General features: G+C 40.2%; 1 protein-coding gene across 1 annotated transcript in view; it reads right to left on the minus strand.

Annotated features, from left to right (window-relative positions):
• The window catches only part of crybg1a (crystallin beta-gamma domain containing 1a), a 52,347-nt gene extending 24,799 nt beyond the window's left edge, over positions 1 to 27,548 (minus strand). The window contains exons 1-3 of the mRNA XM_080042742.1: positions 27,160 to 27,548; positions 4,009 to 4,135; positions 4 to 467 (exon numbers count right to left, since the gene is read on the minus strand). Coding sequence (XP_079898868.1) covers positions 4 to 467; positions 4,009 to 4,135; positions 27,160 to 27,509 — 941 coding nt within the window. The 5' untranslated portion in view covers positions 27,510 to 27,548. The remainder of the gene's footprint in view (positions 1 to 3; positions 468 to 4,008; positions 4,136 to 27,159) is intronic.

Here is a 27,548-nt window from a genome sequence, read left to right on the forward strand (position 1 = left end):
AGCCTCTTGCTCACTTCCTCCACCACAGACTCCGTGAAGCTCAGCTCGGAGCCCGTGTCGGCAGAGCCCAGGTGGTGAGGAGTGGTGGGAGTCACATTCCCAGAATTCCTTTCCTCAACGCTGGCCGCGCTGACCCTGCACACGCGCACCTCTCGCACGCTGCTGCGGCCGCTGCTGTCGCTCTCGGCAAAGGGCACGTCAGCGTCGGAGGTCAGCCTGGAAGAGTTGCTACGACTGGAGCCAAGGCTGAGGCTATCCGCTCCCTGTACAGACCCGGGTCGTTCAATGTCTTTCCGTAGAGGGGTGGGAGTCTTTTGCCCGTCCTCATCCCATTGGGACTGGGCCTGTTGTTGTGGAGACAGGGGGGAGCCTGGGGAGCTGGCATGGCTGACACTACCAGTGCTGCTCTTCTTCCTCCTGAAGAAGCTGCCCAGGCGATCCAAGACCCCCTTCTTCTCCTCCGAATTCTGAGAGAGACAAGACAAGAAGCAGTGAGGTCAATATTGAACTGGATGGAGAGAGCAGCGGGCACACACTTTACCCACTGGCTTTGCTAAAAGAAAGAATACTGAAAATTCAAACTTGATATGTAGCCTAATACTTAGTGAGCAACACTGCTGTAATTAACCATGAACTGCAGTTGAAATATGGACAACCAGATGTATTGGTAGTTCTTTTAGAGACTGTATGTGTGAACTACTAGGCTATGTCTCCAGGAATCATTGTGTGTGTCTTTTTCTATTCTTTCTTTTTATTAGTATTATGGGTTTTAATTAAAAGTCCTCTTTAAGCTTTCGTACATTGTCAGACATAGTCTTCCCAGGTTTTGATTGTTTTTTTCAAGATAACAATAAGAAGGCCAAGTATGAAAACCATAAAACAACATTTGACTTATGTCATCTACTTAGGTTAATGTTGTAATGTGGTACAAGTAGAGTCTATTCCAACTGTGAAAGCAAAACTAAACCAAAAAGGTTAAATGCAGGAAAGCAACAGAAACAATCAGGCTGTCAGGTGTGCAATGAGTAATGAAAAACTAGACGGATATAAAACTGTCTTTGACGCTCGGCTCAAGGGTCACTCCAGTTATCTCAGCTAGTAGCTACTAACAGAACACGGGAAGTAAACGAATGGGGTCGAAAAAAAGCCCTAAAAATCAATGAGAACTATTAGGCTATTTCACATAGGGGGTCAAGTGTGAAACAGCAGTAGGCAGCGACTTCCAAATATTTCTGCCGTTAGTTATAAACCACACTTTAATGCTGCCATGGCACTTTTTAACAGGGTTTCTATCACACCCAAGAGGAGAGCTGGCGGAAAGGGGGGGGGGGGAATATCACCATGCCAACGCAAAGCAGACCTTGAAAAAAACAAAACTGTAGTTCCTGTTAAAGAGCACGTGTTGGAACAAGAAGCATCAACCACAGTATTAAAAACAACGGCTACAAAACATGTTGAAAATAAATCAACGGTTACATACCATTTCAAACGTGAGTCTAACCTGTTGAATCCCCCTGGGAGTTCTGTCTCATTAATAGCATAGATTGCAAATAAAAAAAACTTCTCTACGGAGACATTTCGGATCACAAGGAAGTCACAAGTGTGCTTATTACGTTAAACATAAAAAAAGCCTGTGTCCCACTTCTTCAGTGGACTGCATAGAAAACAAAAGCCACTCCCCTCTAATTAACAGACAGGCTGCAATGACTTGCGTGTGTGTGTTTAGCGTGTGTGTGTGTTTGTGTGTGTGTGTCTAGTGACCACAGCTCGAAACATAGTGTGACTTGAGGGCATGTCCATTTGCATCATGGCTAAAAAAAAAACGTTAAAAAAAGAATAGAGATTGGTTTACACGCCAAAAGAACAAGACAAAAGAATTCACAAACCAGATAATATGAAAAGGGTGTGTAGTGATAGACCTGTTGGAAGAAAAAAAACACACCACACCCTTCCTCATTCTAAAGCCCGGCTAATCAAGAAGGTATCTGTTATAGACTCATTTATACTGAGAGGAATTCAGTTTGTAGTTAAGGCTCATTGAGAAAGGGGGTCAAAGGTGTCACACAAACAACTGCTGCATGAGCAAAGTAAATAAATGCGCAGTCTGATTTTCGGAGTGAGCTGACCTGCTTGGAGCGATCAAGGTAAAGATTTTGATAGTTCTGTTGTCAGAACTGGCTTTCTTCTACTATTTCTTCTTTTGACACATGCTTCGGTGTTAGTCAAACATTCACATGAATAAATTCGCTAAACAAACAGCCGGTAAGTAGCTACTAGTCTGGTGCTGCGTTTTTCCAGTTCATGTCCAAACACAGACAAACGCCTTGCCAAATATTCAAATATTGTCTTTTGCCTTTCATACGTGGTCAAAGCATTGGAAAACCTTACCTCCAGCGTGTTCTCACTCATTCACAAATCCACCGTGTTAGAGCAGGGTCAATAAAAGAGGAAGAGCAATAGTCAAAGTATCCTGGGTCCAGTGTGTGTGTGTGTGTGTGTGCCTGCTGACTACCTGTCTCTGGGCTATGCAAAGCCTCTACTGTACTATTAGCTCTCCACCGACTAGCATTCCTCTTGTATTTACTCATAGCATTGACAAATGTCAGGGAGGTGGAGATATCATATCTGGACGCATTACGTCTGGCTTCCTTATCTGTCATCCAAAAGCCATGCCTATTACTCTGATCTCGGCAAGCAGGTAATAATACAGGCACACACACACACACACACACACACACACACACACACACACACACACACACACACACACACAGCAGCAGCATTAATGTTGATCATTGAACACTGCAGGCCACTGGATCTTTCAGAGTGCGTGCCAAAGTGTATACAAAACAGAGATAATTGACTGATTTTGAAAGAAATGACTTTGACAACACGCTTTCTAACTCCCACGCAAATATCACTGACAGCAAGTCGGACAGGTTTGAGTGTATGGACAATCACATCCCATGGTATTACAGTAAGTGCATCTGATCTTAAAGGGGGTAGCACTGTCTAACCGCCCCTTAATGTATCATTTCAATGGCCTGTGACATGGCTGGTCTGAACTATGGACCTATTAAGAGAGGTCTGAACACCTACCGCTGTCCCCTACAGGCAGATATGAGAGAAAACAATCTGAAACTGCTCATGACAGCTGTAGACTGGGAAGCAAAGCAAAGCGTGGCCAAAATCCTTGAGCAAGCACTTATGATACACTTAGAACCTGATGGGAAACATCTAAATCAGCTACATAAAAAGTAACTCCCATTATTCTCACTTCAGATGTGTGTTAAAATGACTGTTGAGTGCACAGGTACACAAGCCATTTCTATCTGTATATACTGTTTGCAGCTATTTTAGCTACATTATACAGCCTTGCCCAAAATCTTCACTCATCAAAACAACAGTCATTTGTCATCTGGAGGAAGGAAGCAGTATTCATTACTTAGGGAAACTATTAATACTGAAATGTACAGATGCTCACTCAGGTTAAAGTCTTGCATTGATCATTTGACTTCAGAATAAGGACTTAACTTAAGTATTATTAGCACATGTACATATCCATTCAATGCAAATCATATAGAGCAAGTGCTGTACTACTATGATTGGATTAGTATTGCTGATGCATTCACTTGATGCATTTTACTATGTACTTGGTCCAGGTGGAGGTAATGCAGTGGAGTAAAAAGAAGGACATTTCCCTCTGGACTGTAGTAGAGTGGAGGCATAATGTAGCATTAGTGAAATACATACACATATAAAGTACAAGTTCCTCAGAATGGACTTAATGCTAAATCAAATTTCACTCATAGAAAGGCTAGTTCTAGATCACTGACAAATATCAAAGTAGAAAGTTGAAAAAACAACAGCTCCAAACATAAAAGTATAATGCTACAACGCAGTACTGTATTCACACACACACACACACACACACACACACACACACACACACACACACACACACACACACACACACACAAATGTAGAAATGTTTATAATGAAACCAACCTTGTAGAATCTGGACCGTTCATTCATGTCCAAGTCGATCATGGAGGTGGACTCAGTCCCGGTCAGATCCCAGTCCGGTTCAGTCCGGAAACTGCACTCTGTGGAAATACTCATCTGGTCATAGCTCCTGGTCGAGAGAGGCAGGAAACAGACAGGGAGAGAGAGAGAGAGACAGAGAGAGAGAGGATGTTATGTCATTGGCCTTTGTTTCTTCACTCCGTATAAAGTGCTCCCTGTTTTTACAGTTTTCATCATAATTCATGGTTGTGAAACTTTAGTTGACTTTATGGAAATTTTGATTGGAAACTCTTCCAATGTGTACTAATGTTTCAACTACACATTACAGATAAACAATAGGAATTAACAGTGGAGTCTTTCTGCATTTTCTGTTAAAATCTGTGATTATCTCTGCACTACCTGTACATTCTGTGTGTGTGTGCGCTGAAAAATAAAAAGCCAGTGTTAATACACAGCCTAGGCTCATAACAGGTATGTTAACAAAGGGTATACTATGTACTGTAAACAAAGGGGCCCACCACAGCTAGCACACGCCCGTTTACAGAGCCTAGGCTGTGTATTGTCATTGGATTATTTTTTAAGCGCACACACAGTATGGACAGGTAGCATTCTCAAGAATCCCTGACTTCACCTTTCATTTCTTTGTACTTAATATGCCCATTAATGCGTGAGCACACCATTTTAATCCCATTGTGTCGAGGTTGGTGTAGTTCAAAATGTAGGGCAGTGTAAACATTATGTTCCTATATGGATCAACATACACAGCAAACCCTCAAACTCGAAACCTGTTGCACTATGGCATAACACATGGGAGTGTCCTTAGGTGCACTACTTGACAACTCTTTTAATTGTTCTGCACTGCTGTGACGTTTGCCGGTCGTGCCTTTTTGCGTCAAGTATAGGAAAGCACACACAGGGAGACAGACAGACAATATGAACACTTGAAGGACAACATTCACTCCCTAGCCGCAAAACTGTGGACGTTGAGCAATTAGAGTGCCGTTGAGGATTCCAGAACACACATGAGGCATTAGGAGGTATGTCTATTTCAAGAGGAGCGGCATTGTCAACTCCAAAATCACACCCAGCGTGGAAGCAAAGAGTTCTCTCCCAGTATGTCTGATGTACAACAACCTTACTGAATGACTGACAGCATTCCAACACATTCAAAAATTAGGCCTGCTTGAGGTAAATTCACACCTTTATCTACGAGACACTGGCTGCGTTCCAAATCACATACTCTTTCTTTTTACTACACTACATACTAAAGTACAGGAGAGTTTTTATTCAGAGATTTGTTTTCATTATGTCGAGAAATGCCAAGAATAAAGACGAATACTCCAAAAATGCTGTTGGAGTTAGTGGGGCATTTATGTATTTTCAGCATACTACAATTGACGTGCATGTATTGGGACATCATAAATCTTTTTCTGGCATACTAAATAGTAGTAGTATGGGGATTGGAACACAGGCTGTTCTGACACAGTCATGGGTTAAATTGCAAGTGTATACATATAGTGGCCTCTAGGTGGAGCCTCACTAATTCTACTAAGGTGCCAACTTATCCAAATGTCAGTATTCCTGCTTTTAAGTATGACAAAAAAAAAGATTGAGAATTTCCCAATACAAGTGGTCAAATGCAGCATGATTAAAAGTACCCAGATTCCTCACTACGTCCAATCATGATTTTCGCTGTGAAAATCAGCATGCTTTTTGGGGGGGATCCTGACAAACTATCCAGTGCACATCAGAAGTATACGTCACATTGACTACTTCTCTGTGTGAAAACAACCAGCCATGCAATGGATAAAGTATTAGCGGGCGTGATGTTTATGATGAAATAAATAGGTAAAAGTGTGTCCCAATTGTATGCCTACTGCATGCAAACTATATAACCTTTTATGATCAGCTGTAGTATGTAGAATAGAAAAAAAAAGTATGCGATTTACTATACTATCTGAGACTTGTACCATGGGACATTATTTGTCATTTCATAACTGCAATATGCCAGCATTTTGCACCCTTGGAAGTCATTTTGCAGTGGTTCCCCTTGAGCAGCACCTTGACTACAGACACACCCTGCGTTCCAAATCACATACTCTTTAATTTTACTACACTACATACTAAAGTACAGAAGAGTTTTAGGGCCACAGGAGACAAAGAAAAAAATCAGATAAGGAAGATTTATTTTTAATTATGTTGAGAAATGTCAAAAATAAAGACAAATACTCCAAAATGCAATTGGAGTTAGTGGGGCAGTTATGCATTTTCAGCATACTACAATTGACGTGCATGTATCGGGACATCCTAAAATTTTTTCCTGGCATACTAAATAGTATGGAAGTATGGGGATTGGAATGCAGGGACAATAATCACAATATGTCTAAATTTGCAATGTACCGTTTCCACCACAAGGGGGCAGAGCTAGATTAGTTTTCCAGGAGAGGCGGCAGGAAGAGACATTCCTGTTGACAAGAACATTATTACAGTTTTTCTCAGTTGCTTTGGTGCTTTTCTCAGATCAGAATGAAAATTCTCTCATAACTATTAGTTCAACCTCCGCAACATTTAGTCATTTGAGCACATCATTGTAGCAATTTCTCCTTCCTCTGAACAAATTGCAAATGCTTTTGGACATGTATCAGTTGCTTTCATACAATTCTCTGCTGTTTTATAACATTGTCATTTGCTTATGTCATGTCAGTCAAAATGAACTATACTTATGGATGATGAATAGTCGTTCTCAATAAAACTAATAGTCTTCATTTCATTGCTTGAGTCATTACATACAAAATTGTTGAACTAGTTATCAAATTCTGTCAAGCAAATTTTATACCTTTTCTTTATCATAGATACTTTCCTCCCTGCATTGCAAGGGATAATATCCGTTGTGATGTAGATGAAAATATGTGGCCAGACAGACAGGGACGTCTGGATGTGCCAGAATGATTTACCTATATATGTTCAGCTACAATATGTCCTGTTATATTGTTCACATTTGTGCACAGCTCTACCAAAAGGGTGTTTTTTTATGTTTGTTCTAAATAAGTGACTGAATTGTATTTTTCTTTTGCACAATGCTGTAGAATTGCAAAGAGCATATACAGTAAAAATGTGAAACATACGTATTCAGTGTCTTGTACTCACTTACTCCCCTAACTACAGCAATGTGTAACTTTAATGTAGTTTTCAAATGGCTGTACATGTCATGTACAGTGCTGTCTTGAGCATTTTCAGGTAGTGTCACCGAGTTCTGACCTTTTTTTGCATTGGAAAACACTGAGAGAATAAACTGTCATAATGAAAACATGACAAAGCCATAGCCATTTGACTATCTTGTTCATAAACGATGGTGTCAAGACTTCTCATTTTGATGACACTGGCAGTTTCATTGACATGAATACTTGCTTTTGAGGAATAGACTATCCATTTTGAGCAAGTGACGTACTTTTGCAGGTTATCCACTAGGTTTTGCAGTTTGCACTAATTGTTTTGAGAAATGCACTAACTGCTGTGCAAATGTTAATAGTGATGTGAGAAAAGCACCAAAGCGACTGAGAAAAACTGTATTAGTGTACAGACTGACCGAGGACAATACTCTGACTGATAGGGAGAACACACAACATTCTGATAACAATGCTTTGGTGTGAAAACAGACAGGGTCATTTACTTGGAGACGTCATGTTAAAAGATTTAAAGTTAAGTATATGGATATGGGGTTGTTGTTATCTGCTTTCAAACAGTGATAGGCCAGAGTGAGAGCACTAGATACAGAGGGCTTGTGCGTATATACATGTTTACACGCTTGGTGCGGGCTGAATGGACCACGCCTCACCTGATACCATAGCTTTTCATTTCAGTTTGATGCAACTGGCTGTATATCGGATTGTGCACTGTGCCGACGCTATTAAAACCGCTTAATGATATTTACATGACCTAATAAAGATATGTACAGTTCATTAGATAGATAGATAGATAGATAGATAGATAGATAGATAGATAGATAGATAGATAGACAGACAGACAGACAGACAGACAGACAGACAGACAGACAGACAGACAGACAGACAGACAGACAGACAGACAGACAGACAGACAGACAGACAGACAGACAGACAGACAGACAGACAGACAGACAGACAGACAGACAGACAGACAGACAGATAGATAGATAGATAGATAGATAGATAGATAGATAGATAGATAGATAGATAGATAGATAGATAGATAGATAGATAGATAGATAGATAGATAGATAGACAGATAGATAGATAGATAGATCTATTCATTATTCAGGTTATTGTTATCTTTTGCTATATGTCTTTTATATATTGATATATTTGTGTTAGTGAAGCAAGGCACAATACAACTATGACAAACAGACGTACTGTCGATTTTGTAAGATATTTGCACTATAGTGAACAACAGCAAACAGAGCATACATGCATGAAGGTGTGTGTGTGTGTGTGTGTGTGTGTGTGTGTGTGTGTGTGTGTGTGTGTGTGTGTGTGTGTGTGTGTGTGTGTGTGTGTGTGTGTGTGTGTGTGTGTGTGTGTGTGTGTGTGTGTGTGCATGTGAGTGGCCAAGTAACCTACCACTACCACTGACTCCCACACCCACCTGCCACCCCACCCAGGTAATAAATAAAATGTTATTTACTTGATCCTGTCTATTTAGATTTTTCGTATATTTCCTGAAATGTGTTTCAACATTCTTGGAGGAGCGTGCATGAACTCGCTGTCAGTCCAATAAGGCAATAGAGTTAAAGCAGGGTTCAGTAATGAGTAGAAAAGACACCACAGTATGATCATGCTGTTACATGTAGATGAGACAGGTAACAGACAACGGCACACACACCTCCCACCCTTGATCACTGCTGCTGCACCAAGTGTAAAGATGTCTCCATAGATTGATTTGAGTTGACTGATTGAACTGTAACTGTATTTGATTTATGGTCCGGCGTGGGATCATGTATCAGGCATGTGTCATGCATTCAATTAATGGTGTTTGCGAAATCACAAATGTGTCAAGTGTTACTGGAAATTAATTAATTGCTTGAACTTTTACAATCACTGAATGCGCCTGCAGCACAGGAAACTGAACAAGGAGGTGAATACACACAGTAGATGACCAATCAAATCACTCCCAGTCTCCACAGGGCTGTTGTATTCCTGACTAGTGGCTATATTTATAAGGAGGCATGTCAGTGCCCGCTGTGCTAACCTGTTAACAAGTATACATACATTTTTTTTTAATAAATACAAATGTATCTTGTATTTGGTATCAGCAGGGTGTTCCCCAGTGTATTCCAGTCATAGCGGCCCACCATGGCTTACGTGCCCCCCACACCAAGCCAATTGGAGTGAGGTTTGTTGTTCAGCCTAATGTTAATATCAGAATCTTTGGTTTTAAGAATGCTTGAAACTCTATCGTGTATCTGTTCGAAAAAGGATACATACCATCTACCTGTTATATTATCAACATATTACATTTATTTACATATAGAGATAGGCCAGGCTACTTCTTTCCAAAAATGTAGGATACAAAGAAAAGTAATATCGTGATATAATACTGTCACCATCGAAAAGACATATCGCCCACCCCTTCCTGTGGGCTGCTGCAGCGGTACAGGTCACAGAGGCCATTCAAGTCATTTAAAGCTTACTGTGTAGGGAAGAAGAAGTGACTGATGCACTCACTGTAACCTATGACCCCCAGCACAACCGTTAGGCTATGTCACAACGGGTTAGAACGCATGCCAGCACATGCGGCATCCGCCAAAAACAACCGCAGCTCACCGTAAATTGCATGTGTGTGCAACCACATGCACACTCACCTGACAAGAGAAAGATACAAAGTGAGTGGAGTAAGGCCGTAACAATACAAAAACTCACGATTAGATTTGTAATCAGGATTTTTGACCCACGACTCAATACGTACAACGATTTTTGAAATTTGAAAAGCGTTTCATTTAAATAACATGTATAATAACATTTGACTTAATGCAACATTTAATAACAAATAACCTGAACAGATTTGAACACAAAGAACAATATAAGTAACATGAATAAACAAATAACCAAAGATATAGCACTTCTCTCTTCTCTGTAACAAAATAATACTGTTGAAAGATACCAAAAATCAACTTAGAAAACAAATACAGCCCTAGATTTGAGTGAAACCCATCTCTGTCAGTGTGCAGGCTCCAACCAGCTCCAGCTTGTCTGAACCTTGTCTTTGTTGCAGCCCCGGACAAGAGCTCTACTGTTGTAAGACTAGAGCACAATTTATGAGATTTTTAACAAGAAATGTTTACTGTCCTGCCTTTGACACACCATGGCAACTGACCACGTCACTCCTCAGATATCTCTGGGGGGTAAAAGGTTTATCTTTAGGAGAAGATTTTGAAAAAATAATAATAAACAAGCACCTTATCTAATCCTTTTTATTTCAACTGATAAACAGTCACCGTGAGACCAAGAAGAATGGCCTCTGTCTGGCAAAGGTTGTGTCAATGTTAAAATGCTGCCATGTGTCTTTCTCTAAAACCAGTTACAGGAATTGTATCGATGACGTCATGCTAAACCACAGTTGAAGTTAGCGGTTTTTAAGTTTTCCTCTGTTGCATAATCACACCAACAAGCAGAGACACACAAATCACAGCTGTCCAATGATAATAAACAATCTTTAGAATGCAAGTTTTGGGAAAAAAACAACTTGGTGAAAATCACTAACACCCAAATGCAAATATATTTGAAGCTCAGAAAACAATATAAAATTGACAGGACTAGTGGGCAGTATGGACAAACCCCTCTATTATGGTATGCAGTGAAGGCCCTCTTGCTCTGCCATGGCCGGTTTGTCTTGCCCTGGGCTCCTGTGCATTAGTCTCCCTTCAGGTCCTGATGGGTGGAGTTTGCACCTGACCAGTCCATCCACAATGCATTAAGATCAGCTGTCCCCCTCTACTCACTCTCTACACCCCTGCAGTCTCATTCCATCAATAGCTCTTCCCTTTGCACCATATGTTCAAGGCTGCTTAATGCACAGGCTCACCTGCACTGAAGCTGATTGTTGATTCTGGAGAATGCTTGTTCAAAATGCTTGTTCAAAATCAGTGAATATTCCTCACAATCCGCTACCTGTCTGACCTGTGTGCTCTGAAACAAAAAAATCGAGTGCTAACACAGCCACAGGCTATGTAAACGGACATGTTGCTAGCTGCAGTGGGCCCACCTTGTTTACATACTAGTTTACAGAGCCTAGGCTGTGTATTAACAATGGATTGTTTTTGTGAGGAGATGTACCCCACAGGTATAATCTGTCCCCCCAAATGTTGAAACAAAACCTAGGCATGTCAGTAAACTACATGTCTGGCCCTCAGTGTGATTCTCCTACCGTAGAGTGGCCCTTTGTGAAAACGAGTTTGACACCCCTGTTCTACAGAATTGCTGACTCCACCTTTAAGAGGATACTCCTGCAGGATCATTCACTGCCATTCTCAGTCTAATGAATCAATGACACACACAGGTGGTTGAACATGCTGGTGTCATATAAATGTTATCCATGCAAACTCTATCTATCATTGCCCAGTCAGAAAAATGTAAATTAAACAAAAATTATTTCTGCAAGCTTGGCAAACCAGCCTACTTCTGTAGGGGGTTGTGGGTAAACTCAAAGAAGGGATGGAAAGGATTCAAACCGCTGACTCACACTCTGTTGTGCACTAGAGGGGGTTTGATGAGTCACTAGAAGCTGTTGTTGGAAGACGTCTTGTTATAATATAAGAAAAAAAACTCAAAAGCCAGACCACACTGAAGGAGGGAGCTGAACTGTGATGTGGCTGGACTGCTTGCTGCCTGATATAAGTGCACGTTACTGGAGTCAAGTTGCCCAAATTGGCTGCCCACTAAGCTGAAGCTCAAAGCAGCAAAAATCGTTTTTTTTGTGCTCCAACAACACAGCAGCTTCCTTTAGGGGTTGTGATTAAGCTAAGCAATCAATGATACATTTATATATATAAAAAAGGCAATAAAATAACCTGATGTGCTAAGGACAAGACTACTGTACATAGGCTCAGGCGTTGCTTCACACCATGGATCTAAAACACAGTGGATGTTTGTGTGAATCAGGGAGTGCCAAGGAACAACTGCTGCAGGGCCTAGTGTTTGCCAGATGCTGGGCGGGTCTGCAAACCACCAGTAAGGCTGCAGCCGCTATACACTTCCAACACAACAACCAATAACTGGTACAGGGTGGTGTGTGTGTGTGTGTGTGTGTGTGTGTGTGTGTGTGCGTGTGCGTGTGCGTGTGTGTGCGTGTGTGTGTGCGCGTGTGTGTGTGCATTGGAAATGATGCCAACGTGCTTGTGAACGCTTGCGGTTTTTCCTGAACTGCAGGCAGAGCACAGGAGGGATGCATCTTTTGAAAAACTACAGCCGATGTGTATGTTATATATATATATATGAATTGTGCATGCAGTACAGAGCACTACTAATCGCACCCATGTTTGATAATGCAGAGAGCTGGGTACAGGGCAAGTCATTAAATGCATACAGTAGTATATCATCGCTAGAAAAGGGCCGGACAGACAGTTGTGATGTCGCCACTTACAAGCAAGATGACAATGTTACGATGTCAGCTCACCATGTGCTGACATGTTGAGACACTAAATCAAATCTGCACTTCCTTCTCTTTTCTTACCAATACTTTATTAACAAAATGTATGGCCAATGAACATCACTTTTGACATCTCATAGTAGTAGTAGTAGTAGTAAAGTAATTCAACAGTTAGACTTGCCATGAGTATTTTATAACACTTAATCTTGTCTCAATTGGCGCCCACCTGTGAATCTCTACACAGGATTGTTAATACAATCGGGTGACATGTTGGACCAAGCTGTTACATTTTATCCATATGTCCAGAGACCTTATACATTGTTTCTGTAGAGTGTGACCCGATACGTCCCTACAGACCATACCACATTTATCATTTTCTGTTTCATGCAACACTATAAAATGCAAATAAAAATAATTTTTGGGCATTTTCACTGTTGCAGAATTTGTTGCAGAATAGAATGTGTCTTCCCTCACCCAGTGTGTTGCAATAACAAGGACAAACTCCAGAATTCTTCCAACTCCTTTAACAATAAGGACTTTCATTCTTTACTATGGAAAACACTCGACTCAGCCAAATAAGCTCTTTCCTAATAAACCAACCTTGATAGAAAAACCCTCATTTTACAGTCCTCTGGGTGTGTGTGTGGGTGAGAACTGTGAGACTCTGCATGAAAGTGAATGTACTATAACAGTCAGTGTGTTCTTGATAATCTTCTGTGTGCTAAAACAAGCCAACAGCTGATACTGTACAATGCACACATGGTTCAAAAGCAAGTATGACTTTTCCATACCAAAACCAGGTCATGTTTACTTTAGTTTGTTTGCCCTGTGTTGGAGGGCCGGCTGCAGCAAAAAAAAGGTTCAACAATGGAGGTGTGTACGGCAGCTTTAACACCCAGCCAACCTCCTCACTGCAACGCCCTGACTGCTGCACTACACTTATCCTTGTAATTATTGCATATAATTGTTTTAATGGAAGGCTCTTATAGAATAATCACTTCCACTTGTATAGAATGAATGACAAAACAGCCAGAGATTCTGTGCATGACTTGAATGACTGAAACAAAATTGAGTGACTGACTCACACACACAGAGAGCATAGAATAGAGAGGTCATGCACTTCAACAGCAATGCAATGGATCCTGCAGGTACACACACACACGCACACACACACACACACACACACACACACACACACACACACACACAGTCATGACTGAATGTCAACATTTACTTCAATTGAATAATTATACTGAGCAAAAGAAAATTTTCCGTCCACAATAAGAAGCTTCCATTTTGTCCTGACAACTTTAGATTTGAGGTTAAAAATTAGCTTTACTTTGTAAGAGTAAACATTTATCTGATGAGCCTGTGAAAAGCTGGCTGAGCTTCAGGCAATGTTGCTCAGGCTGAGCTCAGGCAATGTTGCTTATTATTGTCGTTGGGGATGCATTTCTGGTTGTTCTAGTAGCAACTGTTGCGTTTGCTTTTTTGCACTCATTGTTACTTCAGTGCCTCATTGTTTAAAATGAAGTCTGGCTGAGTCACAAAGACTGAACAGCCCGAATCCAAGCTGAGTGATATTTCGGGTCCCGATATCGACATGAGTATCCGCTATGATAATCTAGCTATTATACTGGAACCTGAGCTTATCTGCACACGTTATGCCTGTCTTAAGTTACATGGCTGACTTCCTAAAACTTATGCTGGGAGAGAAGTGCTATGCGACTGTGTGTGTAGCCTACTAACATTTAACACGTTATTACTGTCACAGTAAAATAACTAGGCTATATACACAGTACATCAACAAATAAACTATAAATGCATATAGTCAAACCAAAGAAAACCCCTTGTTCCACAGGAAAACAATAGTATGGTATTATTAAGTACACATATCGGTACTCAAAAGTACCCAAACGTATACGCTAGTACTTGAAAAACTATTTAAATGGGTTGGTCCTTATAACTGACTGACATTGTCATCCCCGACAGCTAAAGAAAAATACTTTGCCAAGGCTTAGCTTTTCTCAATTGTTTTGTTAACAACATTTAAGGTTGAAATGACTTTGCATCTCTTTCACATTTGTTCGCACACACTGTAATCAAGTAGAAAGAAGAACACCTATCTATCCTATCAGGGGATCTTATAAAACTGCACGTGTCAGTCAGGAGAGAGGGTGGCACGAGAGACATTCCAGAGAAGCATTTGGTTCAAAGCGCCAGAACAAAAGTGTCAACCTCTACAAATTGTGGATAGTCAATAAGTGGTTATGTAAGTGGTTATACATCAAAACAGACTAAAGAGATGACAGATCATCACGAGGCTAAGCAGCAAAGTATGAATATATCACAGAGGCAGGTGCATGACAGACACACAGGCAAGGCAAGAGCACAACTTCTGCTCCACCTACACAGCTGATTCAACGTTCACTGGAAAAAAAATCCCCCTAAAACGGCACCTTTCACATCTGTCTCCCTGGAGTGACATGCCAATTCATTCATTTGCTCTCTCTCTCTCTCTCTCTCTCTCTCTCTCTCTCCTTAAATAGTAAATGGACTTGATTTATATTGCGCTTTTTAGCCGATTTTCTCAGTCCCAAAGCGCTTTACATTTCTAACCACATTCACCCATTCACTCACACACACTCATACACCGAGGCCATGCAAAGCGCTCTCTGTCTGAACCGTCGGGAGCAATGTGGGGTTCAGTGTCTTCCCCAGGGACACTTCGACATGTGGCGGGTAGGCGGGGGATCGAACCTCCGACCCTGCAATCCAGTGGACAACCGCCCTACCCACTTAGCCAACAGCATACTATGTCTTTGCCCCATCTATGCAGCTTTCTTTTTCCCAGTTCCCCTGCTGTCAAAGTCAGAGGCTCAGAACCAAATATAGACAACACACACAAAGGGGAAATATTCTAAACCAGATGTGATGTGACTATCTACTGTAGAAACATGAACACATAAAGGACGAATCCCCCAGTTTAAAATATGTACTGTTAAGAGTAGACAGTCCTGTAAAGGCCCCTAAAGCTTTGGTTAAGTTCCAACGGCCGTGAGTCAATCAGCAGTAAATTACTTAACATCAAATCTGCTAGAATGTGCTACAAGCATTTTTCTAACTAAGCGCATTCCTGCAGGGACAAACTCTTGAGAGAGAGAGAGAGAGAGAGAGAGAGAGAGAGAGAGAGAGAGAGAGAGAGAGAGAGAGAGAGAGAGAGAGAGAGAGAGAGAGAGAGAGAGAGAGAGAGAGAGAGAGAGAGAGAGAGAGAGAGAGAGAGAACAGGTAGAGGGGATGAACTAGATCAACCAGAGTAAAGGTAGATCTGTTGGAACATGAAAAAAACAGAAAACGACTGAACCCATTTGATTAATGTAAAATCCAAATGTGTCCACACTGGCTCCTCGCATATCATATTTTCTTTCTTCATAATAACAAGTTCTTCAGAAAACTATAAGCTGAACCGTAGTGAATAGGCTTATATATTATATATATATATTGATACATATACTGTATACCTAACTGTATTTGTCTATAATGTTGTCCAATTGAAGCATAAATTAAATTATTTTCAACACTACGTCCAATTGTCAGGTGTTTTTTTTTCTTTACCGTGAACACACAATTTATGAAGTACAGGACAACAACTTATTTTGCTCCATAAAGCTAACCCAGACCAATTTCTTTAAACTTACAAGGGTGCAAAACACAACAAGCAATAAACAAAATTAACACTAGCCTTGGCAAAAGAGGGCACAACTTAGACATTTGAACCAACAGACTATGTACTGTAGCCCTGTGAGCCCTGTTCAGTGAATATCTGAACGACAAACATAATTTTCTAGTATCTTGAATTATATATTGTTGTTTTTGACTCGAAAATGAGTCATTCAGGATCCAAGTTAGCTTAGTTGTCATATTTGCAACATTTACAGGTTCAACAGTGCAAATTCGAATTTACAATGGAGAGATAAAATACAAATATATTTATATAAAATGAAAAATAAATGCAGTACGATATGGTAACATGGAAGTATTATGAATATTAATATGCAGTACGTACAGATGTAACATGAAGAGGTGTAAAACATCTCTGTTTACAATGTGAATGAGCTTGTGTGAACAGATGTGTATACATCACTGAGCCACAGCTGACTTTATAAAGGCCAGTCAGACAACAGCACACACACACACACACACACTGTCTCCCTTTTAGAGACAGTCTAAGCTCTCCCCTCAAATATGACAACACCTAAGAATTGAGTGTCCTGACTCCTGACTGATATACAGTATGGTCTCAGAAAACCTGCTCAACAGCCCAACACTGAATTATTTGTCATATTATTTACTGTGTTAAAGGCTTTTCCTCATACGTATGTAGTGTATTTTATATTAATTAAAATAGTGTGGTGAAGATATTGTCGTATGAAATATATATATATATTTTTTGTGCTGCTTTTATAATTTTGCCTATTCAAAGATGTATTGGGCTTTGGATTATTTTATCGAGAAACGGAGTGCATAGAAAATGCCCCTAACATCATTGACACAACTTTGACCATAAGAGTGAATTCCATGTTAATGTGCTAAATCAGTCGATACCAACGGCTCATATGATACCAGAGACCTACACATTACCTGAGTGTCTCTGTGTGTTAGTATGTGGACGGAGCCTGAGGTTATACCCTGGAATTTATTACCAGTCTCTCACTCTCTCTCTCTCACTCTCTCTCTCTTTTCCCCCCAAGTGGTTGCCTGAGTTCACACTGTGCCAAATCTTTGTTAACATACAGAGACTGTCAGTTGGAAGAGGTGTTCTTCGGCACGGTACGGATGCAAATGTACCAGCATGAGCATAGTAGAGAGCGGTCCTGCCGTCAGTTTACTTGCAACTATTTCCATAGAAAGAAATGTTGTTTTAAAATTGCTTTTGAAGTGACAACAAATGCAGTTCGCCGATTGGCCAGTAGGTGCAGGTTTCAAAATAGAGTTATTTTTCATTGACCTACATTTTAAATATGCCGTTTTCACAGCACTATTAAACCTATTTAAGGCCTGGTACAAAAAAACATTCTGTATGTTTAGGTCATATCTCCCTGACAACACTGAGGGGGAAGAATTGTTTTGTACCAGGCTAGTTTTTTTCCATTGGAGGTTAAAATGTATGACTAATTAGGGGCGCTGCCTCTTGAGTGATAGCTAGCCGCTGGCCCTCACTTCGCCTCGGAGGTATACGTCAGCTAAATGAACGTGTCTCCCTCCCCCCAACGTCACATCAATGCCCTTTTTTGGGAAGAGGAAATGTGGCGGAGTCATAATCTGACAAGATAGCGTGCAGCCCGGATGCTGCAGCCATTTAATATACTATCTATGGGTACGGGACAACTGGGCCTAGTGTGAGTGCGCCCTCAGACCCGTTTTTACTCGCCTCTCATTTTTATCTAACAGCTGTCCAAACTTATAAATATTGTGTGTTCTTTAGGCCCTACTTGTTTACAGTGGAGGAAATAAGTATTTGATCCCTCACCGATTTTGTAAGTTTGCCCACTTACAATGAAATGAGCGGTCTATAATTTTAAAGCTAGGTTTATTTTAACAGTGATAGACAGAATATCAAAAACAAAATCCAGAATATCACATTAAAAAAAAGATATACATTATTTTGCATTTCATTGAGTGAAATAAGTATTTGATCCCTTACCAACCATAAAGAATTCTGTCTCCCACAGATTAGTCCTCGTGCTTTAAAAAAGTATTCCTAATCTCAACTAGTTTCCTGTATAAAACACACCTGTCTCAACTTGTTACCTGTATAAAAGACACCTGTCCACAGAGTCAATAAATCAAACTCCAACATCTCCATCATGGGCAAGACCAAAGAGCTGTCTAAGGACATCAGGGACAAGATTGTAGACCTGCACAAGGCCAGAACAGACTACAAGACCATTGGCGAGAAGCTGGGTGAGAAGGAAACATCTGTTGGGCCGATTATTCGAAAAGGAAAGAAACACAAAATGACCATCAATCTCCCTTGGTCTGGGGCTCCATGCAAGATCTCACCTCGTGGGGTATCAATGATCATGAGAAAGGTGAGGGATCAGCCCAGATCTACACGGGAGGAGCTTGTTTATGATCCCAAGGCAGCTGGGACCACAGTCACCAAGAAAACCATTGGTAACACACTATGCCGTAATGGATTGAAATCCTGCAGCGCCCGTAAGGTCCCCCTGCTCAAGAAGGTACATGTACAGAACCATCTGAAGTTTGCCAATGAACACCTGAACGACTCAGAGAATGCTTGGGAGAAGGTGATGTGGTCAAATTAGAACAAAATCAAGTTCTTTAGTATCATAGTGACTCGCCATGTTTGGAGGAAGAGGAATTCTTACTATGACCCCAAGAACACCATCCCCACAGTCAAGCAGGGAGGTTGAAGCATTATGCTTTGGGGGTGTTTCTCTTCTAAGGGAACAGGTGGACTTCACCGCATCGAGGGAACTATGGATGGGGCTATGTACCATGAAATACTAGGTGACAACCTCTTTCTCTCAGCCAGGTCCGTAAAAATGGGTCGCGGATGGGTCTTCCAGTACGTCAATGACCCTAAAAATACAGCAAAGGCAACAAAGGAGTGGCTCAAGAAGAAGCACATTAAGGTCATGGAGTGGCCTAGCCAGTCTCCGGACCTTAATCCAATAGATCTGTGGAGGGAACTGAAGCTCAAGCGACAGCCTATAAACCTTAAAGATTAGGAGAGGATCTGCAAAGAGGAGTGGTCCAAATATCCTCCTGAGATGTATACAAACCTGGTCATCAACTACAAGACACGTCTGACCTCTGTACTCGCCGACAAGGGTTTCTCCACCAAGTACTAAGCAATGTTTTGATAGGGGATCAAATACTTATTTCACTCAATAAAATGCAAAATAATTTTTATCTTTTTTTTCATGTGATTTTCTGGATTTTCTTTTTGATATTCTGTCTATCACTGTTAAAATAAACCTAGCATTAAAATAATAGACCGCTCATTTCATTGTAAGTGGACAAACTTACAAAATCAGTGAGGGATCAAATACTTATTTCCTCCACTGTATATATGTCACAGATTAGAGCCCACCTAATCTCCTTTACATGCAACTCTACCTTTTTATTTGACTGCACCACACCTGTCCGGTGTTCTTCTATCTGCTTTATTATTCATGCTGTCAGCTTTGTTCATGCGGCCTCCGTGTCGTGCCGATGCTGTTAATGATTTTGGCCTGTAACATTAGCTCTAATGTATTATGCTGTTTGCCTGAATAAACATGGGCTTATGTGCATTCAGGCAAGTATATTGTAGTTAGCATGTGGATTTTAGGACATCTCCACGTCTACCCACACTTTGATTTCTGCCTACACCGGTGAACCTCAGCTATGCAGATGAAACTCAACTAATTCTGCAATTTCCCTGGTCTGTAACCCAGGTACAGAAACCATCTCTGTGTGTCTAGCTGACATCATCAACACACACCACCTGTTATCAAGCTCAGTCTCAGAAAGACCCAGCTCATACTCCTCTGTGGTGTCCCTACATCCCTTTCCACACCCAGAAGATAGCAACGGTTCTGGTCCAGGCTATTGTCATCTTCTTCTTCCAAGTGCAATGTGCCATCCGACCTCAATAGCTCATCCAAAATGCAGCAGCACAGCTTGTTTTCGACCTAGCCAAGTTTTTTTTCCACAATACACTGCTCCTCCGCACGCATCCTGCACTGGCTACCTGTGGCTGCTCAAATACAATTCAAGACACTGATACTTGTGTACTGTGCTATGTGCCTATCATCCCACATATAGGACATGGTCAGACCATACCAGTCCACTAAACTTTACTACCGCCAGGCGGCTTGCTCGATCACTAAGACAGGGGCCAAGCTAACACTCAACAGAATCAGAGAGACTGTTGGCTGTCCTGCGTCCAAAATGGTGGAACAAGCTCTCCATTATGTCAAGACAGCAGTAACTTCTCACATATTCCCCCACAGACTGATAATTCATCTGTTCAGACTGTCCAATAAAAAGAAAATGAGGTGAATAATAGTTGATGGACTTGCATAATTCTTGCAATGTTTGGGTGTAACACACATGGTTAGATGCAAGCAACTTGGGATAAAAGCATCAGCTATAAAAAGAAATGTAAATATTCACCAATTTCTACTATACTTAGGTGCCACAGGTGTTGTGTTGACTTGTTCCTTTTGGTTTTCAAACTGCACACCCTCACCTTAGGGCTTGTCTGGAAAATTGAAGATGGGAGGAATCCAAAGTCTCTGAGGGTGTTGACTGTTTTATTTAGTCTGAGATTAGATCGTTTAGATTGGAGGACTGCACTCAAATTCTTTTGAGAAAACAGTGTTTTTACTGTAAACCACACCGTGTTGCAATGTGTTTGTACCATAGATACACAATATAAGGCCTGATTGGTCCTGTTATGTTTGATTGCTCAATCCTGTCCAACTGACTGAGTACACTGTAAGAAATTTCCCTGTAAAAAAACATTAATCAACTGGCAGCAGGGTTGCCATTTTCTTACTGTTAAATTAACATTATATGACTGTCAATAAAATTGACAGGATTATGCTGTTAATGAAGAAAACTGTATGAACCTGTGTTTTCAGTAAAAACAGTAATCAACTGGCAGCAGGGTTGCCATTTTCTTACTGTTAAATTAACATTATTTGACTGTCACTAAAATTGACAGGATTATACTGTTAATGAAAAAAGGGATGAACCTGGACTAAATGTTTATGTTGTTTGCACCGTGAGCGAAGGGGATGTTATATTTCATTGGGCAGATCTGTTTCATTCCATATGTAAATTTACTATGTCCCCTATTTGTTCAAATGCTAAACACAGAGAGCAGCTTCTGTTTGTTACTTCAAGACACTTTTTACATTTCTATTGTAAATTGTCTCCTGAGTTGAACTAGGGATCTTGTTTAAGATTTCCACAAACCGTTTGTTATAACCAAAAATAAAAGTTAGTTCACACAGAAATGTTTTATTTTCGGCGGCTAGGACAGGAACTTCCCTGAGCTCATACAGCTTGATAGAATTGATTAAAATATTGAAAAAAAGAAAAAAAAAAAAAAAGTTAAAAGGAAAAAATAATAATAATAATAATTGAGTGAAAATAATAATGGTAATAATAACAATTTTGAATAAAATAAATAATTGTTGTTTGTGCTCTATCTCCTCGCCCTCCTCGTCTTCTGCAGGACTGAATTGAAGGCTAGAGAGTCGACTATTTACTCTATATTTATTTATTTTTGTCTTAAGTAATATTTTTACTATTATTAATAATTTAATATTTTCTTTTTTATTGATATAAATTTATATATATATACAGTATATATAAGATTTAGATATTTTCTCTTCCGTCTTCACTAACCACACGCCCGACCACGAATAACATCTTCAATACAAAATACATATCAACCCAGTAACATTCCTTTTCTCTCTCCCTTTCTCCTTTTACACAATAACAACACAAGATAACTTTTATTTATTTTTTCATTTATTCATTTATTTTTTTTGTTTGTTTTTCTGCTCTTATTTATTTATGATTATGACTCTTATTTCTATCATTTTTGTTTATCAGTATTGTCAATATGGATAACGATAGCCATTTTTCAACACGGTCTCCCTTATAACTGCTCACATCATTTACTATGCTTGTTTTTGCAAAACTTTTTTTTTTTTTTTTTTTTTTTAATTGATTTCTCTCTCCCAATTATCTAAGTACCTTATGACTACATTCAAAAGTGGATCAAGAGTCTAAAAAACCATAGTGGAAAATAATATTATTTAAACAACCGAAAATGCCATTCTTATCATTACATTCTTATGATGATTATTCATTTCTTAGTACTGATTTATAATTTATTTTTGATTTTTTTTTTTGATTTTTTTTTTTTTGTTGTTTATATGTATGTATGTATATATATATACACACACACACACACACACACAGCCTGTCAACAACAATGTAAAAATATGCAATGACCTCCTGCTTGTTTTCGTCTCGTCCGTTCTGTCTTAAATGTGAAAACTTAAATTGTCATGTCCCTCACCTAATGTTATGTCTTTCACCTGTCTTGTCCTGCATCACGTAAATAAAAAAAAAAAAAAAAAAAAAAAAAAGAAATGTTTTATTTAAACAAAATGCATAGTGAGGTAATGGAATGAAACATCCCCTTTACTGAGGGTGCAAATAGCAACATAACAAACGTTTAGTCCAGTGCAAGTCATTGTGGGAAAGGGGGCGTCTCTACAATACACTTTGTTGTGCTTACTTGATTTATCTAAGGCAATCCGTTTCCTTAATTCTACTGAGTAAACACAACTCTTCAGTTAAGTAAGACTAACTTGGTTTAATTACGTTAACTGCAATTTCCATTTCCAAGTAGATATAACTCAACTTTAAGTAAACTTAACCAGAGGATATACAGTAAACAACACTTATTAGTTAAGATGTGGATGGATGAGGATTAATGAAGAAAACTGTATAAGCTTCACATGTACAGGCAGCTCATGTCAAGTTGTCCCTTCCAAGTTTGATGGTAAATTAACAGGAAAGTTCAGTATTTTTGAAAAACATTACCGTTCCGTAAAATTACTGCAAAGGACTGTAATTTAACAGACTGCCTTTTATTTTAACAGTTAAATGCTGTTTTTATAAATAACAGGTAAATGCTGTTGAAATCCTGCTGTAAATTTACAGCAATTGTTTACAGTGTAGGACATGCAGCCCAGGGATAAAGACACATAGGTTTACGGTCTTGCAAACTTGTTCTAACAAGGCTAGGTCAAAACCTAGTATAAGGCTGGCCCATGTATGGATATTTGACAATGTGATAAATTGTGGCCAAATGGTTCCACACATAGACAGTGGTAATGTGTATACAGTATAATGTGAATTCCTGAATATTGTATGTTCATTTGTAATCTCTTGTAGTGGTCACAGTGAAGTTTTTTTTAAGTGAACTTAAGTAGCAGATCACGTGACAGGGTGAAGATATTGGTCAAAGAGAACTATCCCACTGCTGCCTTAAGATGTTTGATTTGAACTTGTTCTAATCCTTATTATAACTATTCTTACCAGATATTACCTTCCACTACTCTTCCTTCATTTCTATCTCTCCGTCTATGTTTATCTATGACTCACTCATATTTGCCTTGTGCCTCTTGTCGCATAGAAAACTGTTCACTCTCTTACTTTGCTTTCTCTACGCACTTTTATTCCCTTTTTATGAATATCAGGTACTGTCTGTGCCATCTGGGCACGTGGATACATGCCTGACAAATGAGTATATTTTAGGGAAAAATTCAGCTTTCTATTCTATTTATAGTTTTGTAACTATGGTTCCTACAATGTTTAGGCTTTGGGACATGTAAACGGTAAGTAAAATGTTGCCATGGGGTTAGGGACTTTTGATTATTATTTGTCATAATGCATAGCGTATAGCTGGCTATGGTAGCTCGTTACTCAATGCTTCCTGCAGTTGAGTCGGATTCAGTCCGCTCACGTTCCCACCACAAACGAACTGCTCCAGAGTTAGTTTGGAAGTGTACAGAGACCACTTACTCACTTACTGCCCTTTATGCCTACTGGCATGTCGGGCAGCATTAAAGGATCTCCACTCCTGTCTGTTTTGGGCGAGCTTTTGGATAGAACTCCAGGTCTGCTTCATGGCTTTCAGTTCTTTCTCCACTGTTCCACGCCAGGTTTCTTTGGGTCGTCCTCTCTTTCTCTTGCCTTCAGGTGTCCAGTGTAGGGCGGTTCTAGTAATGTAGTCCTGTTCTTTCCGTATTATGTGTCCAATCCATCTCCACTGCCTTCTTGTAATGATGGTCGCTATACTTTCTTGGTTTGTCCAAGCAAGTAGATGCTGGTTGGAGATGGTGTTAGGCCAGAAGATACGTAAGATTATTCTGAGGCTTCTTGTGTGGAATGCCGAGAGCTTGGAACAGTCTTTCTCTGTCGTCCTCCAGCATTCAGAGTGGTGTAGTAAGGTGGAGAGAACACAGCTCTGGTACAACTTGAGTTTGGTGTTGATGCTGTACTTTGGGGACTTCCATCCACACATTGTTCATCATTCTGAGTGTGTTTCTTGTCTTGTTGAGTCGGCTTTTGGTGTCATTGCCTGTTCCTCCATCATATCAAACAGCGTGATGCTTCCTAGATATGAAAACTCTTCCGTTGTGGGTATATTTGGTCCATTTATTTGTATGGGTGGGAGATTGTATGTGTTTAAGGTCATCACCTCTGTTTTCTTTAGGCTTATGTTCAGTCCTACTGTTCATCTGCAAAGTCTAGGTGTTAAGTAAGTAAGTATTGTAAATAGTGTCCATCTGATGCCCCTAGGTTGATCTTCAGTTGTTCTTTGCATCACCCAGTCTATGACGGTATTGAAGAGTAATGCGGACATCAAGCATCCTTGCCTCACTCCAGTCCTGACTTCAAAAGTGTGGTTGCTGTTTCCTACTTGGCATGTGAAGTTGGTGTAAAAACCCTTATGGATGAGGATGATTTTCTTTTGGAATCCCATACAAACGTAGAATGCGCCATAAACTGTCCCTGTGGATGCTGTCAAATGCTTTCAATCCAACCAAACACAGCAGGTGTGAGAGCGCCCTGAGGCACCCACAGCACAAAGCAGCAACAGCACAATGTTACACCTGATCAGGCTGTGAGTGTTGAAGACATAATCATGGTCATGAACTAAATTGTGCTCTTCAACACCAAAAAAACGAATTAAACGATTATGATTCTTCCCAATGGCAATAAATGGTAAATGGTGGTAAATGGTAATGGTAAATGGACTTGACTTATATAGCGCCTTCTAGCCGATTTTCTCAGCCCCAAAGCGCTTTACATATCTTACCACATTCACCCATTCATACACACACTCATACACCGATGGCAGTATATAACATAATAACAGGCCTAACAGTGGCATTTATCCCTTTAATCTGTGCACAGTGTCACATGTGTGTGCCAGTGTTGTTCTGTATTGGTCATATTTAGTTATTTAAGCAGCTCAGACACACTAACAGGAAAATGTGTCATACCTGCATGTCAGGTTTGTTTTATCTCCCACGAATTGTTATGCCATCCTTCATTGTTAAACAAACGCGTCTGTCAATGGACGAGCACCCGACAACATAAGACAATAACACCTGAGTCACAGGCAACACTAATCCATCAACAAACTGGTTTAGACACAGAACAATATAGATCTAAATACATGTATGAAGAAAGAAAGAAAGAAAGAAAGAAAGAAAGAAAGAAAGAAAGAAAGAAAGAAAGAAAGAAAGAAAGAAAGAAAGAAAGAAAGAAAGAAAGAAAGAAAGAAAGAAAAGGAACTGGAAAAGGTCTGGAATAAATAAAGTAAGGGAACTTTCTGGAGTGTGAGCACTTGAGGTTTACCGCTTTCTCTTTGAATCTTCCCTTTAGGAGGAGAGTGAGTCATCAGAGATGTTTACTGCTTCAAAGTTAGCACTTCCCCACGTTCCCACCAAGGAGCTGCCACTGTCTTATAGCCTTCTATTAGCCTACGAGTAGCCTGAGGATTGAATGCAGGCACCCCACACTCAAGTGCCTTGCCCAAGGGCGCCTACACAAACTGGGGTCAGTTTGTGTCATGTTTCACCTTCCTGAAGACCTGACATCTACATATCATGACTGTGTATTGAGCCCCAACAACAGCCTGTGGTGTGCATCGTGAGAGTTCACTCCCTCCTCTCTGTATTTGTGGCAAACATGAAACCACCAAAAGCCACGGTTGGCATGACTGAACTAGCTGAGCCACAGAGGTTAGTTCTCAAATATGACCCGCAAGGAAAATAGTCACTACACATGATGTGTGAGATATTTTGTCTTTACAAACTTCACTCAGTTATGTACGATACATAGGGGGAAATTGTGCATAGGTTTCTAATGCAACTGTTAAAAACTAATAAAAAAAGACTACTAAGAGCCCATTATGGGAGTTTCCTGGGGTACCATACACACTAATAATTCACTTATATTTATGAAAATGTGTGTGTGTGTGTGTGTGTGTGTGTGTGTGTGTGTGTGTGTGTGTGTGTGTGTGTGTGTGTGTGTGTGTGTGTGTGTGTGTGTGTGTGTGTGTGTGTGTGTGTGTGTATGTGTGTGTGTGTGTGTGTGTGTGTGTGTAAACAGTGGATTAATACAAGTAGTGATACAGGATTTTATGACTAACTACATGGGGAGAGGTGACCTACTATATCTGTGGTATCCTATTTATTTCAACCCTCTACCTTGTTTTTCAGGGGTAAAACTATGATATAAATAATTATAATAATGTTGTTTTTTTAATATTACCATGCTTATATTCCTATTCCTTTTTTTTTCTATTCAACAAATGATGTTAAAATATGTAGGCAAGATAGTCTGAAGAAGTGGAATAAGCTACAACATCAATTGAATAAAGGTGTGTGTGTCCCTTACATGGTGCTGTTGAAGCTGTCCAGTTCATCCGTGTCAGAGTAGAACACCTCTCCTCCTTCTCCCTTGTGTTTGGATTTCTTCCGTTTCAGCTTGAAGGAAAAGAGCCGCCGTCTCTTCTTCTCCTTCGGGGTAACGGGTGAACCATCAGCGGGCAGTGTGCCGTTGTCTCCCGGGCTGAGAGGACCGGGACTCGCCGGTAAAGTCTCCGACCTGAACCTGGGGCGAGTGCTGGTGGTGGTCGCTGCTGGTCCATCTTTGAGTGCGCCAGACTCTTTCTGCTCCTTGCTCTCTTTATTGTGGGATTTTATCTTAAACAAGCCCTTCACTTTCAGCGTGCTCGACTTACTCATGGTGGAAAAAGGTGTAAATAGCCTACACAAAGTCCTAGC

Source organism: Ammodytes marinus (genome assembly GCF_949987685.1).
Source record: "Ammodytes marinus genome assembly, chromosome: 15".
In the NCBI taxonomy this organism is placed as follows: Eukaryota; Metazoa; Chordata; class Actinopteri; order Uranoscopiformes; family Ammodytidae; genus Ammodytes; species Ammodytes marinus.